The 15,098-nt window shown below is 35.5% G+C and overlaps 2 protein-coding genes and 1 pseudogene across 2 annotated transcripts in view; all 3 read right to left on the reverse strand.

Moving 5' to 3' along the window:
• crb (cell polarity complex component crumbs) overlaps positions 1–15,098 on the reverse strand; it is a 103,443-nt gene that overhangs the window by 61,626 nt on the left and 26,719 nt on the right. The window lies entirely within an intron of this gene.
• LOC111506232 (Sterol carrier protein X-related thiolase) lies at positions 6,321–8,737 on the reverse strand. The gene is made up of 2 exons (XM_023161245.2): positions 8,553–8,737; positions 6,321–8,493 (listed from the first exon to the last, which is right to left on the reverse strand). The coding sequence occupies exon 2, from the start codon at positions 8,480–8,482 to the stop codon at positions 6,866–6,868; it is 1,617 nt and encodes a 538-aa protein (XP_023017013.2). The 5' UTR covers positions 8,483–8,493; positions 8,553–8,737; the 3' UTR covers positions 6,321–6,865.
• LOC141483343 (sterol carrier protein 2 pseudogene) lies at positions 13,008–14,939 on the reverse strand (annotated as a pseudogene).

A 15,098-nucleotide genomic window follows, 5' to 3' on the forward strand; every position in this document is an offset into this window, starting at 1 on the left:
TTTATCTGTTCAATACCGTAGAATGCTGAGGAGAGATGTGTGATGACTGCTATACAGGCTGATTCACGGTGGATGGCACATTAGACGTTTCTGGTGAACCAGACAACGGATCACTTTGAAAATTTAATGGAGGTCATATTCGGACATTCTCTAGCCAACTAAAATATTTTCGACAATGCGGTGTTGCCGCTTCTATTAGAAAGCAGTAGCAACTTTGATTTTTCAAATGGAACACTCTGTATATAATATTATTTTTGGAATCTCCAACAATTGCCCGACAACTTTTCTTGATATTTCCCTATACCTATCTGTTACCGTTTTCGAAATAAAAATTAATTTCAATTTTTTTCTTCGAAAATCATGACTTCTAAAAATGCCGATATCTTTTAGTTAAGAAGTACTATGATATCGAAATTTGGTTTGGAGTTAGGTGATACTTGGACACTTCCCACACGTCAGCCTAATCTCCGTTACTTCAATACAGGGTGGTAAAAAAATACAGTTTTTTCGTTTGCTTGAAAAAGTTGCTGAAATTTGATTACTTTAAATGGAACACCCTGTATATTATTGAAAATTCGGAGAGCTGCTGAAATTTGCTTTCTTTCTATGTATATCATACCTATACCTAACTAGTCAAGTTTCGGACTTATGAACATTTATTTGTGAAAATGTCCCTTCAGAATGGTATTTCCATTCGGTATTTGGTAAGCAGGCCATGATTACTATTTGACAGTAGCGTTGTGACATTCTCCTAATAATATCGACATTTTCGTCACTTCAGAAGTTGCAAATACCTTCAAAACGATGGAACAAAACTATTCAAACGAAGTTCTTATGAATTTGTTTATTATTTTTGGACAGTGTGACAAAATTATCAGCAGAACATGTAGAAAGTTCAATGAAATGTATCCGAATCTACCGCCAATGAACCTCAAGAAATTTATACGAATTCAGAACAATTTCAATATGTTTGGATAAACTTTAAAAAAGCACCAAGAAACTTGAAATTGGAAATATTGATATGAATAATTATAAAAAAGTAAAACAATCATGTGGAATATTTCAAAATATGTTCGAATCGCTGGCCGTTCACTTCCAAGCACTTTAAAATGCGGGGGAAGTGTCCAAGTATCACCTAACTCCAAACCAAATTTCGATATCATAGTACTTCTTAACTAAAAGATATCGGCATTTTTAGAAGTCATGATTTTCGAAGAAAAAAATTGAAATTAATTTTTATTTCGAAAACGGTAACAGATAGGTATAGGGAAATATCAAGAAAAGTTGTCGGGCAATTGTTGGAGATTCCAAAAATAATATTATATACAGAGTGTTCCATTTGAAAAATCAAAGTTGCTACTGCTTTCTAATAGAAGCGGCAACACCGCATTGTCGAAAATATTTTAGTTGGCTAGAGAATGTCCGAATATGCCCTCCATTAAATTTTCAAAGTGATCCGTTGTCTGGTTCACCAGAAACGTCTAATGTGCCATCCAACGTGAATCAGCCTGTATATTCACAGGTGTTTTTTAATATAATTTCTAACTATGTCAGTTCACAGTCGAAATTTGAATAAAAACAGCCTCGAGTCAAACAGAATACAGGGCAGGCCAAAAAAGTAAATTATTTTAAGAATAAAATATTTTTTCTGACAGTATAAGAAAATACGATTCCGAAAAGTTGTTCATAATTGGGATTTATGGTCAAAATCATTTTTACCTAGTCTGAAGAACCTTTTATGTTCAGTATACCGTTTTTAGAAATTTCAACCACATTGTTCCACATAAACACTATTACACTCCGGACACTTAAGCTTATAAACTTGTCCACTTCATCTTTGGCATTGAAAAGGAAATCAGATAACCTGGCATGTGGTCTGAATGTCACTTCCACATTGTTTTTTCTGAAGAACTGCAATTATATCTGGTCTTTTACCAAAATATGTCAGTTACCCATTTCTTGATTTCTGATTGTTTGATCTGGGGGATATTAATCTGTAAGTGAATTTACGGCTTTGTTTTCTGACTAACATCTGGATTCTGTCTGCGTTGAAACTATCATTATGGCCTATCTGAGTAATTATTTTAATTTCCCTAGTTACTGCTCTGTGCAATATTGAATTGTAGGCTGCTAAATTATGACTGTCTGGATGGAAAGAATCACTTGGGATGGTAATGTCTGTATAACTAGGTTTTCTGAATACATTGAACTCAAATTTATTCTTAAAAAAGCGAGAATATCGTCTACATATCTGTACCAAAAACGAATGTTTTTTACCCAGGTCGGAATTTATTATAGTGGTCTCCAAGCTGTTCATAAATATGTCTGCTAAAAGTTGCTCATTGGTAAACCTGACTCCTATTCCGGACTATTTATGTATGAAAGTACCGGTCTGACGGGGTTATCCTCTTTGTGTTTTTATCAGGCTATATATAATTTAGGACAGGAGGGGGTTCATGTTGGTGATTCTTCGTTTCTCTGATCCCGTGAAAATGATTTTAGTATCTGAGAGGAAATTTTTCAGTTTCATTTTGAATGACTGATTCAATTTTCTGGATATAAGTTTCTCGTTCAAGAATAACGATGGCATTCGATATATCAGCTTTCATGAAAACAAGATAATTTTTTCTTATTTTTTATTGTATAGTTTTTATTACGCCTGTTTCTCTACGGTTTGATAATGATAATGGATGGTTCTAAATTACTTCATTGATTTTATATGCCCCTATATCTCTCTATATCTCGTTTTCACTTTCCTGCCCGTTTTTATTTTTGTTTTGCGTCAGCAACCATATATTTCAAAAGAAAATTCCAATTTAATGATTAAGTTAGACATTTGAAAACATATTTTGAAGTAGAAAATTCTTAATGTTTACTTGCGATGAAAAAGCATACAATCACAACAATAAAGTAATGAATTTGATCATCTGCAATTGGTCTCGAAGGTAATGAGTTATGTATGGGGTCAACTGTGATCGGTTTGAAGATGTGAGTTATGTATCATTCTGCCTTCTTACTCAACAAGCAATTGACGCATAATTGACGCTTTTTTCAATCGTCATAGAAAAAGTATATGATATTATTCACAACACCCAGAAAGGATCTGCAGGTTTTACTGAAATTTAATTGTACCTACAGCGTACAATTGAACCTTTAACATATGTCAACGAGTGTTTCAGTAGATAACACCATAAAATTGATCTAGAGGACATAGTAAAATCTTTACATTATTGCAAATATTATATGATAAACAAAAACATCCATTTCACACAAGATCTGAATTAAAACAACACTAATGACATCAAGATAACCTCAGTAGATATTTTTATTATTCGCTCGGAAACATATCTACATATTTTTAAATAAAGATTGATACCATAACTATAATTGTAATCAGAGATAAAATGAATTTTCCATTTCCTATTTATTGTTTATTGTCATCCCCAAAAACATTACATGTCTATACAGGCCGTTTCTTTTATCATGTGGTACCATCGCTATATTCTGTTAAAAAAAATCTGTTTTTGCGTTAACCAGCTGTCGCACCCCTACGAACGATAACCCTCAGAAGTCGAAACTTGTGCGAGCTAAGGATTAACGAGGTATTACCTTTTAACGTGTGATTCCTATCACAGGTTGGACGATAGCAGGTGAAAATCGATCGTTCAGACTAGGGCTTGAACCACTGACCAGTCAATTCGAGTGAGTGAACAAAGCACCCACGCCGAACCGCCTGGCTACCGACCGTAACAGATACAAAAACAGCATTTTTGGTTTTCCATGTATAGCTCGAGAAGGGCGAGAGTCCCCGTAAATTTTCTACGACCATTGTATTGTTCCCGCTGACAGTTAACTTTTTTCCCATTTAATCGTCTTCGAATCTGTTACGATTTAGAATATGTTGCTGTGATAAAAGAAACGGCCTGTATATCCATACCAGCGAACCACCCCGGCCCCGCACGGGTGCAATGTTGATACTAAATATACATATAAACGCGTGAGATCGTTGCTAATCATAAAGTGCTACAGTGCGAAACGCGGTCTTCGCTATTTAAAGGCTACGCCGTCGGCCAGTACCGCCGCGACCGCTATGTTCTAGCATTTTAAATCTGTAATATTTTCGAAAATATTCATTTAACTTACACGCTGTAAGGGGCCATATTGACTTATATTGAATGCACAATGTATTTAAGGTACTTAATTGGATAAGGATTAATATTGCTTCGTCAATAAGCAACTATTTCTTGAGGATAAAAAATGGTTATTGTGAAGTATCCCTTAGATTTGCCAGCGTTTGCTGGCGGAACCCTACTAGAGGTTTCTAATGTAATGTCTATTTACGACATTACATTAGAAACCTCTATAATTTTCAGTGTTTTTCTACTTATTTATGCATGTTATATACATATAAACATTCCTTTTGAATCACTATCTATTTAAAAAATCCTCATCAAAATCCGTTGCGTAATTTTAAAGATCCAAGCATAAATAGGAACAGGCAGCGGGAAGCGACTTTGTTTTATACTATGAAGTGATTATAAAACTCAAACATTAAATGACATAAAAAAAAAATAAATATTCAATAAATGTGAACCAAATCTGTTAACTTGTTGAGGCGTGAAAGAGCCACAAACTTAGCGTTCCTGTGAATGATATTTATTTCAATTCAATAACGAATATTTGGAATACAGACTATAGGCTACTATTACTTCAATAGAAATGTATTTTGTGTAGTTTGACAGAAATATCTGTTCAATATCCAACAAGTCAATCAACATCACAAAAATTGTTTTTGATATTTTTTTCTTCTGAAAACTTTACACTAAGCGCTAATGACTGTGATGATAGACACCACATTACCCTCCCTTTGATTGAGACTATGGATGGATGTCCTGAATAAGGAATTTACCTTTTCTTCCAGAGCGGGTAGTGTTAGACTTTTCCATAGAAACTTTGTTTTTTCTTTAGTGTTGATTTAAACCATTAAATAGTTTATTCATGACATTTTATAATATATACATAGAAAATAATAAAACAAATTTCTAAATAAAATGGCAACGACCTTGAGAAGTGAAACTTGTGCCAAGTCTTAAAAAAAATACATCTTTATAAATACAATTTACATATATTCATACACAAAGTAAATAACAAAAAGAAAATAACAAATGATTACATAAATATAAAATAAGTGCTGAATAACAATATATGAATTAATTAAAATTATTCAAAAATTCATTTGATAAAATGTGTATCATGATTTATTGAAATTCATTAAATCATCAAAATTTTTTGTGAAGTCCCTATTATCCATTCTTCAATTATATTTTTATATAAAAAAAAAGATTTGTTTTTTATATAATGAGACAGCTTATTAAATATATAAGGAATTATATACACCAAACTTTTTTCAGATATTGTTTTCTTCACTCTATTTTTTGAAGAATATGTTAATTTATTTATAAACATATAAATCAAAAGATTATAAAAATATAATTGACATATCAATTTTTTTACTAATTTTGAAAAGATGTTCCTATTGTAGTTGTGATTGAACCAGTGCAAAATAAAGTAAATTCATATGGTGTATACTCAGAATTTTTAAATATTTAAATTTTGGCAGAAGAATCCTAATATTTTCAGCAAATAATTGATTTAAGGATCCCATCTCAAATGTTTGTCAATCATTAAGCCTCGATACTCTCACTAATTTTGGTGAAAAATTTTGGCAAGAATTGAAAGTCAACATTCATCGTTAATAAATTACCATCAAACCATTTCTTGATAATTTTGAATTCTGCTTCAACTCCTAATTTTAAATTATAACAACTATTAGCAGTACATGAAATCACCGTATCATCTGCAATAGATTGAATTTTCCCTTCAGATTGTATGTAAAATAAATCATTGATGTAAATATTGAACAATATCGGACCCAAAACAGAACCTTGTATGGTTCAGAATATGGCCGTTGCAAAGGTTTTTAGACTACATCTAATCTAATGAAGACATGTGTATCAGTTGGTAACTCTTTACACATGAATAGTTTTTATTTTCATTTCTTTCAAAGAGAACCTTCCTTCCCCTAGGTACCTATTTTGCAAAGTTATTTAAAACAGAGTATTAGCTTTGTGTTTACTTATTAATGATGTCAATGTTTTGATTGCAAAATGAGGCATCGGAGCACTCCTTCATATTAGAAAGAAAATATATAATATTTGATAAATGCTGTAATGTAATAATATCCAAAGGTAAGGCTTACCTGGAGTTTTGAAGTAATGAAAAATTTGCAGACATTATTAAACGAAATCAAACTGAAGAAAAACAATTATAATTGCTGTATTTTATTAAAATATCACTTCAACACAGTACAAAATATCCATAACAAAAAATAAGAAGTAAAAAACTAACATATGTTGATTGCCCCATATACAAATATCATTATCAGACTAATAAACCACTTCATATATTAAAATGCATTATTAAGAATAACTAAATATATTATTATATGACAGTTTCAGTATTGAGTAGGTAAACAGGTCTGAAACTTAATTGATAAATATCAGAAAAAATCATACAGAATGAACCCAAAGAAATATAAAATTGTAAGAGTTTAAAAATATCTATCAGATAGATAAGGGACAATGACAATACTTGAATCATTATAAACAAGTAGACTTCAACAAAATATAAAACAACAAAAAATATTCAAAAAACAAATAACTTTTAGAGTTGCCATACAAGTAATTTTTAAAATAAAAAAATGGAATAACTTTGTTTTCATATACCTACATTTTTTTTGGATGCTAGGAAATAATTTATAGTTTTTATCCAAATAGCTCAAGAGTATAAAATAAGAGTATTGATTTTACAATTTGGCTCTCAAAACTTCAATTTTTTTGGCAGCAGTTTTCTGCAACTCAATCAGTTTCATAGCAATCCCAATATTTCCTTGAATCTTTACCTTTCCTTGGAAAAATGCTTTTTGTGGAGGAATTTTTCCCGTGAGCAATTCCATAACATCCCCATCTTTAACTATGAATGTAACTTGTGGTTTATCTTTACCGTTGAATTCAATTTTACCTTTTCCGGTCATGCAATTGATAACCCAGTATCCAGTTTCGCCATTAGGTTTAACAACTTTCAATCCGTATATTGCTCTGTGGTTGTTAACAAGGCCATCTTCATCTTCATCCATAGCTTGCTGTAGAATTTTCAGGTAGGGAGTCACAATGAAACCTTCATCACCAACTGAACCTCCTGCCTTAGGACCTTCATAACCTTTGTTTTGGTTTTGCGGAAAACCAAGTTGGTATAGAGCCACTACTACAGCACCTCCTAATCCAATATTATGCTGTAGAGCCAACTTGGCACCAGGGACCTGACGTAACCCTGCCTCACCCCTCAGTTGCCAACATAATTCAGCACACTGTGCCAATCCTGTAGCTCCTAAAGGATGTCCTTTAGAAATAAGTCCTCCGCTAGGGTTGACAACATATTTACCACCGTAAGTATTGTCACCTCGGTCTATCAGTTCTCCTGCTTTACCGGGAGGACACAAACCTAGGGCTTCGTAAGTAACAAGTTCGTTAGCAGAAAAACAATCGTGAAGTTCTACAACTTGTACGTCGGTGGGTTTCCTATTTGTCTTTTTGAATAACTTTTCAGCAGCAAGTTTAGTCATATCGTACCCGATAATTTTCATGTGGCTTTTATCAGTGAAAGTTGTAGCTAAATCTGTGGCCATCTCGATTCCCAGTATCTCTACTGCCTTTGACTCAAGACCACGACTTTTAACAAAACGCTCTGATGCTATTATAACGGCAGCCGCGCCATCACTTGTAGGACAACACTGGAGTTTTGTCAGTGGACCATATACTTTCGGTGATTTCATAATTTGTTCCAAAGAATATTCGTCACGGAATTGGCTATTGGGATTGTTAACGGAATGTTTGTGATTTTTATAAGCAATCTTGGCAAAATGCTCAGGTTTAGTTCCATACTTTTTCATATGTTCGATTCCAGCGTTGCCAAACATTTGAGCAGTCATTGGAGCAGCCTCGATATCGACCAGTTCAGCCATAGCTTCTACATGCTTATCCATTGGATTTGTGCGATCATTGAATTTGGGCTCCAAACTGCCTCTTTCCATTTTTTCGAAACCTACTGCTAGGGCACAATCGCACTTTCCCGATTCCACCATTTCCTTCGCTAGCATGAGTGCACTGGAACCGGTGGAACAATTGTTGTTTACATTGAATATGGGAATGCCGTGCATTCCTACCTCGTATATAACCCTCTGGCCGCAAGTAGAATCTCCGTAGACGAAGCCTGCGGTTGCCAATTGAACGTCAGCAATATTCACCTTTGAATCTTCAAGGGCAGACAAAATTGCCTCCTTGCCCCATTGTGGATAGTCGCCTGCCTTTTTTCCTGGCTTCTCAAATTTTGTCATTCCGACACCAATCACAAATACGCGACTCATTTTTGAGATATCTGAAAAAAAAACAAAATGTTCAGGAAACGCTATTTGGAATGAAAATATTCGATCTTACCTTTTATCAACACAGTAGTCACAAAAGTTAATGGAGAACTGAGTGAATCTACACTGTTTTTCAAGTACAGAATTAATTATTTATAGACTTTGACCACTTGTTCGATAATGATAACGCAACACAATTTTTTAGTGAAAATGAAACAATCATATAACCAACCTAACCTTAAGATGTTTTCGTTTGATTAGTTAACGTGGCAAGTGTCAAGTCAACTGCGCAATGTTGCCAACTGTTCCAAAAAAACTAAACCTCAAAGAATTGGGGTGAAAATTTCAAGCTGATTTAAGGTGAACGAACATTAACAATGATCACATACAATGATCAAATATTTACTAGTTGCCCTGCTCTGGATTATGTTTTTTGTAATATTACAACTAAATAGAATGAACTTGGTCATTAGGATTTTGGAAAATATTAGAGATAGGTAGGCGTTTTATTTAGGGAAAATTTATGGATTTTTTTTTGGCCATTTAAAAAAATCCAAGTAGGTTTATTTGGAATATCCATATCCCATATCAAGTTTTTTTAAAAGAAATATTTAAAACAAAATTACACATTCATTTTACACTTTTTTTCTACTACATGAAGGTTTTTTCCGATTCGTATCCGACGTTTCGTTTCTCGGTCACGTTTCTCGGTTTTCTTATGAGCACTACAGTGGATTACTGAAGTTTTCTAAAGCCTTATTTTTGTCTTTCCAAAGATGCATCACAAGTGTATTTGGAAACTTCGAAAATATTACGAGTATTGAAATCGCAGGAGTAGACACTGCTTTTTTAATCTGTCAATTATCAAGGGCTATAGGGTGCATCAATTGTCTGAATGTGGTTGACAATGTTTCATGGTGAATTTCATCAGTTCGGAAACTGCCTGAAATGGTTTTAATCCTACCTTACAGGACGTAGACAGTTTTTTAAAACCAATAGTTGCTCAAGTACAAATAATGTGAAAGCAGGAGTGCACCAAGGATCGATCTTAGGACCTATACTTTTTTACATGTAAATGGCCTGGCTACTGTACGTATTTCTGGTAGTTTCACCATTTTTGCAGATGATACCACACTTTTGTGGCATAATATAAATCAACCGAATGTATATGAAAGCATCTGTAATGACCCCAGCGAAATTAAACAATGGTGCGATGCAAGTCTGGTGTTATTCAACACAAAAAAAAGAATTATCACCTTTAAGTGCAATCTACCGGAAATTCATATGGAAAGTACACTAGTGGAAAATAAGATCTCTACAAAATTCTTGGGAATTAATATCGATGAGTTTCTGAAATTTGAGGAGCATATAGGCATTATAAACAAGAAACTTTCCTCCGGGTTTGTTTGAAGGTGATTGACAATGTTTCATGATGAATTTCACTAGTTCGGACTTCCATTGTCTACTATATAAAATGATTTGAAATCCCTGAAACAACTAAAAAAGAATAATTAAAAATGAATAGCTGAAAATAACAATAATATTAAGCAAAATAAACCTGAAATGAAATAATAGTGAAATAAACTACAAGTAAAAATATAACAATTGAATAAATAAAAACAAAATAAAAATAAAGGAATGAAAAAAAAATAAAAAGTGTAGAGATTCCAAGTCACGTTAGTTCACAACGTTTCGATTGTTAGTATCTACAATCGTCTTCGGGTGATGACTGGACTGATTCCTCCGAGAGATGACTATTTATAGGTCGTTCAAATACTTTCACTTATCCCTGCTTTCCATTTTCCGTTTCACTGGTTCCGTGGGAGATGACCGTTTTGGCGGGAGTTGGCCATTTTTCGCATGATGATGGGTTTCCATATGTTGCGTATTTCTACGCTGGCCTGGCTGAAAACAGGACAACTATGAAGCCGCCAACGTCATCAACATGAGTTCCCGCCCGCTCACGGGAATAGAGGAATCCTTGTTGAGGAAAGGCCTGAATTTCGCCATTACGCCAACATCTGTGCCCACTTTGGAGATAATTACTGCAGTGGAATCCACCAGTTCCCTTATTGACCAGACCGAGGCAGAAGAGTTCAGATGGAAAATTAGAGAACAGCTGGATCGAGAACCAGTTCCAACATCAGCAATGAAGAACGTAGAGCTCTGAACGGCCTACGTAGAGACAACACCATCAAGATCCTACCTGCAGATAAAGGAAACGCTACTGTGGTAATGGATACCGTTCTCTACGAACAGAAGATCGAAGAGGTCCTTCAGAAGGGACAATACACAAAGATCGTACGGGACCCTACTGCATCAATCGAAAGGAAGTTGTACCAAATTTTGAAAAAACAACAAGTCTATTTTTCGGACAAGGAAAGATCATGGCTAACACCGCACCACAGTAAGCCCCCTCACTTGTATGGACTACCCAAAATCCTCAAGAAGGACGTTCCGCTTAGACCGATCATCAGCTCCAGAGATTCGGCTACTTAAAACTTGTCTAGATTTTTACTTCCCTTAATACAACCATTACAAGGAAAAACATCGTCTTTTGTGAAGAATTAAAGGCATTTTGTCGAACTACTAGGGTCAATTGAGGTCACACAGGAAGATCAACTAATTAGTTTCGACGTGGAAAGCCTTTACACCAACGTTCCGGTCGAAGAAGCACTCCAAATCATACAGAGAAAGCTATCCGAAGACGGGAACCTGAACGAGAGAACGAATCTACCTATAGAAGTAATTATGGAATTACTAGGATGCTGTGTACGAAACTGTTATTTCCAACTGAAGGACGAATTCTTTACACAAGATGAGGGACTGCCAATGGGATCGCCACTTTCACCAGTCATAGCCAACATATATATGGAGTGGTTTGAAACTCTGGCCATTGAAGAAGCCCACAAGAAACCCCGAGTCTGGTTGAGATATGTTGACGACACCTTCATAATATGGAACCATGGGAATACTGAACTAGACGCCTTTCTGAAACACATCAACAGCGTGAGACCTTCCATCATTTTCACAATGGAGAAGGAAATCAACAACAAATTGCCATTCTTAGACGTTTTGGTGAAGAGGACCGACACTAAGTGGGAAACATCTGTATACCGAAAACCCACTCATACGGGACAGTATCTGAACCACGAATCCAACCACCATCAATCGACTAAAAGAGGAATCATCAAGACTCTATTAGACCGTGCTTTTGGGCTCTGTAATACGAAGGAAGGTCTCGAGAAGGAGCTAGACATCATCAAAAATGATCTTTAACGGAATGGCTACTCCAAAGCGATGGTAAAAAAGACTTTGGCTAAAAGACAGCAGGAGCCTCGCAAGGAAGAGAAGCCGTCACAACCAGTGCTTGCACTTCCCTACATCAGAGGATTATCGGAGAGGATAAGAAGAATTGGTTCCAAGTACAACATCAGAACCTGTTTCAGATCCGGTAACACTATCCGTAGCAGCCTCACGAAAACCAGACCACCAAACGCGGACTTAGATTCCAAGAATTGCATTTACCGGATACCCTGTGAGTGCGGAAAATCCTATATTGATGAAACTAAGAGGCCATTGAATGTTCGCATTACCGAGCACAAGAAGCACACACAGCGAGGGGAAACCAGCAAATCAGGAATAGCAGACCATGTTTGGACCCATCAACACAACATCGAGTGGTCCCAAGATGAGATCTTGCACAGAGAGGAACATTGGTTTAGGAGAACATTCAAGGAAGCCGCATACATGTTGTCCAACAACGTATTCAGCCAGGCCAGCGTAGAAATACGCAACATATGGTAATCCATCATCAAGCGAAAAATGGCCAACTCCCGCCAAAAGTCATCTCCCACGGAACCAGTGAAAGCAGGGATAAGTGAAAGTATTTGAACGACCTATAAATATTCATCTCTCGGAGGAATCAGTCCTGTCATCACCCGAAGACGATTGTAGATACTAACAATCGAAACATCGTGAACTAACGTGACTTGGAATCTCTACACTTTTTATTTTTATTTTCTTTTTTCATTCCTTTATTTTTATTTCATTTCAGGTTTATTTTGCTTAATATAATTGTTATTTTCAGCTATTCATTTTTAATTATTCTTTTTTAGTTGTTTCAGGGATTTCAAATCATTTTATATAGTAGTGAAATTTCCTCCGGGTATTTTGCACTCAGAATAGTATAAAAAAACTAGTATTTCACGCAGCAAAAAATGTTTATTATGCCCTCATAGACTCTCATCTAAGGTTTGGCATAGCATTTTGGGGTGTATGCAGTAAACAGCTGTTTCAATCTGTTTTCATATTACAAAAACGTGCGGTACGGTATCTATTTGGAGCAAAGTTGAATGATCCTTGTAAGCCACTGTTTTTAATGCATGGAATTTTAACTGTGACTTTATTGTTTATTCTTGAATCAGTATGCCTTCTACACAAGAACAAAGGTACCTTTACTTCTCCGCCTCATCACAATATTGACAAGCTTGCCAATTAAAGATTCCTATTCCAACAAGTAGTCGAATCAAGAACTCAATTATATATAATGGAGTGAAAATGTATAACAAGTTACCTAAAAGTTCAACAGAACTCAATAGCTCAAGAGTATAAAAATAAGAGTATTAATTTTATAATTTGGCTCTCAATACTTCCATTTTTTTGGCAGCAGTTTTCTGTAACTCAATCAGTTTCATAGCGATCCCAATATTTCCTTGAATCTTTACCTTTCCTTGGAAAAATGCTTTTTGTGGAGGAATTTTTCCCGTGAGCAATTCCATAACATCCCCATCTTTAACTATGAATGTAACTTGTGGTTTATCTTTACCGTTGAATTCAATTTTACCTTTTCCGGTCATGCAATTGATAACCCAGTATCCAGTTTCGCCATTAGGTTTAACAACTTTCAATCCGTATATTGCTCTGTGGTTGTTAACAAGGCCATCTTCATCTTCATCCATAGCTTGCTGTAGAATTTTCAGATAGGGAGTCACAATGAAACCTTCATCACCAACTGAACCTTCTGTCTTAGGACCTTCAGAACCTTTGTTTTGGTTTTGCGGGAAACCGAGTTGGTATAGCGCCACTACTACAGCACCTCCTATTCCAATATTATGTTGTAGAGCCAACTTGGCACCAGGGACCTGACGTAACCCTGCCTCACCCCTCAGTTGCCAACATAATTCAGCACACTGTGCCAATCCTGTAGCTCCTAAAGGATGTCCTTTAGAAATAAGTCCTCCGCTAGGGTTGACAACATATTTACCACCGTAAGTATTGTCACCTCGGTCTATCAGTTCTCCTGCTTTGCCGGGAGGACACAAACCTAGGGCTTCGTAAGTAACAAGTTCGTTAGTAGAAAAACAATCGTGAAGTTCTACAACTTGTACGTCGGTGGGTTTCCTATTTGTTTTTTTGAATAACTTTTCAGCAGCAAGTTTAGTCATATCGTACCCGACAATTTTCAAGTGGCTTTTATCAGTGAAAGTTGTAGCTAAATCTGTGGCCATCTCGATTCCCAGTATCTCTACTGCCTTTACCACGACTTTTAACAAAATGCTCTGATGCTATTATAACGGCAGCAGCGCCATCACTTGTAGGACAACACTGGAGTTTTGTCAGTGGACCATATATTTTCGGTGATTTCATAATTTGTTCTAAAGAATATTCATCACGAAATTGGCTATAGGGATTGTTAACGGAATGTTTGTGATTTTTATAAGCAATCTTGGCAAAATGCTCGGGTTTAGTTCCATACTTTTTCATATGTTCGATTCCAGTGTTACCAAACATTTGAGCAGCTATTGGAGCAGCCTCGATATCGACTAGTTCAGCCATAGCTTCTATGTGCTTATCCACTGGATTTGTGCGATCATTGAACTTGGGCTCCAAACTGCCCCTTTCCATTTTTTCGAAACCTACTGCCAGGGCGCAATCACACTTTCCCGATTCCACCATTTCCTTCGCTAGCATGAGTGCACTGGAACCGGTGGAACAATTGTTGTTTACATTGAATATGGGAATGCCGTGCATTCCTACCTCGTATATAACCCTTTGGCCGCAAGTAGAATCTCCATAGACGAAGCCTGCGGTTGCCCATTGAACGTCAGCAATGTTCACCTTTGAATCTTCAAGGGCAGACAAAATTGCTTCCTTGCCCCATTGTGGATAGTCGCCTGCCTTTTTTCCTGGCTTCTCAAATTTTGTCATTCCGACACCAATCACAAATACGCGACTCATTTTTGAGATATCTAAAAAAAAAACAAAATGTTCAGGAAACACTATTTGGAATGAAAATATTCGATCTTACCTTTTATCAACACAGTAGTCACAAAAGTTAATGGAGGACTGAGTGAATCTGCACTGCTGTTTTTCAAGTACAGAATAAATTATTTATAGACTGTGACCACTTGTTCGATAATGATAATGTCAAATATAGAAAATAATCATGAAATAATTCAGAGTCATTTAAGTAAATATATGAATTGAAAGATGTTCCAACCTCACTTCAATATTTTAACACTCAGTATTCAGAATTCCACCTTTTAATATTTCAAGTTCATAGACATCGAAATTGATCCGATCACAGGATATAGAATATAAAATAATCTCCAACTAC

The sequence above is a fragment of the Leptinotarsa decemlineata genome, unplaced genomic scaffold, assembly GCF_025532065.1.
Source record: "Leptinotarsa decemlineata unplaced genomic scaffold, Ldec_3_MD MMD2_tig00003308_RagTag_RagTag, whole genome shotgun sequence".
NCBI lineage: Eukaryota > Metazoa > Arthropoda > Insecta > Coleoptera > Chrysomelidae > Leptinotarsa > Leptinotarsa decemlineata.

Excerpts from the sequence above, each read along its gene's own strand:
- LOC111506232 (XM_023161245.2), bottom strand. The coding sequence starts at position 8,482 with ATGAGTCGCGTATTTGTGATTGGTGTCGGAATGACAAAATTTGAGAAG.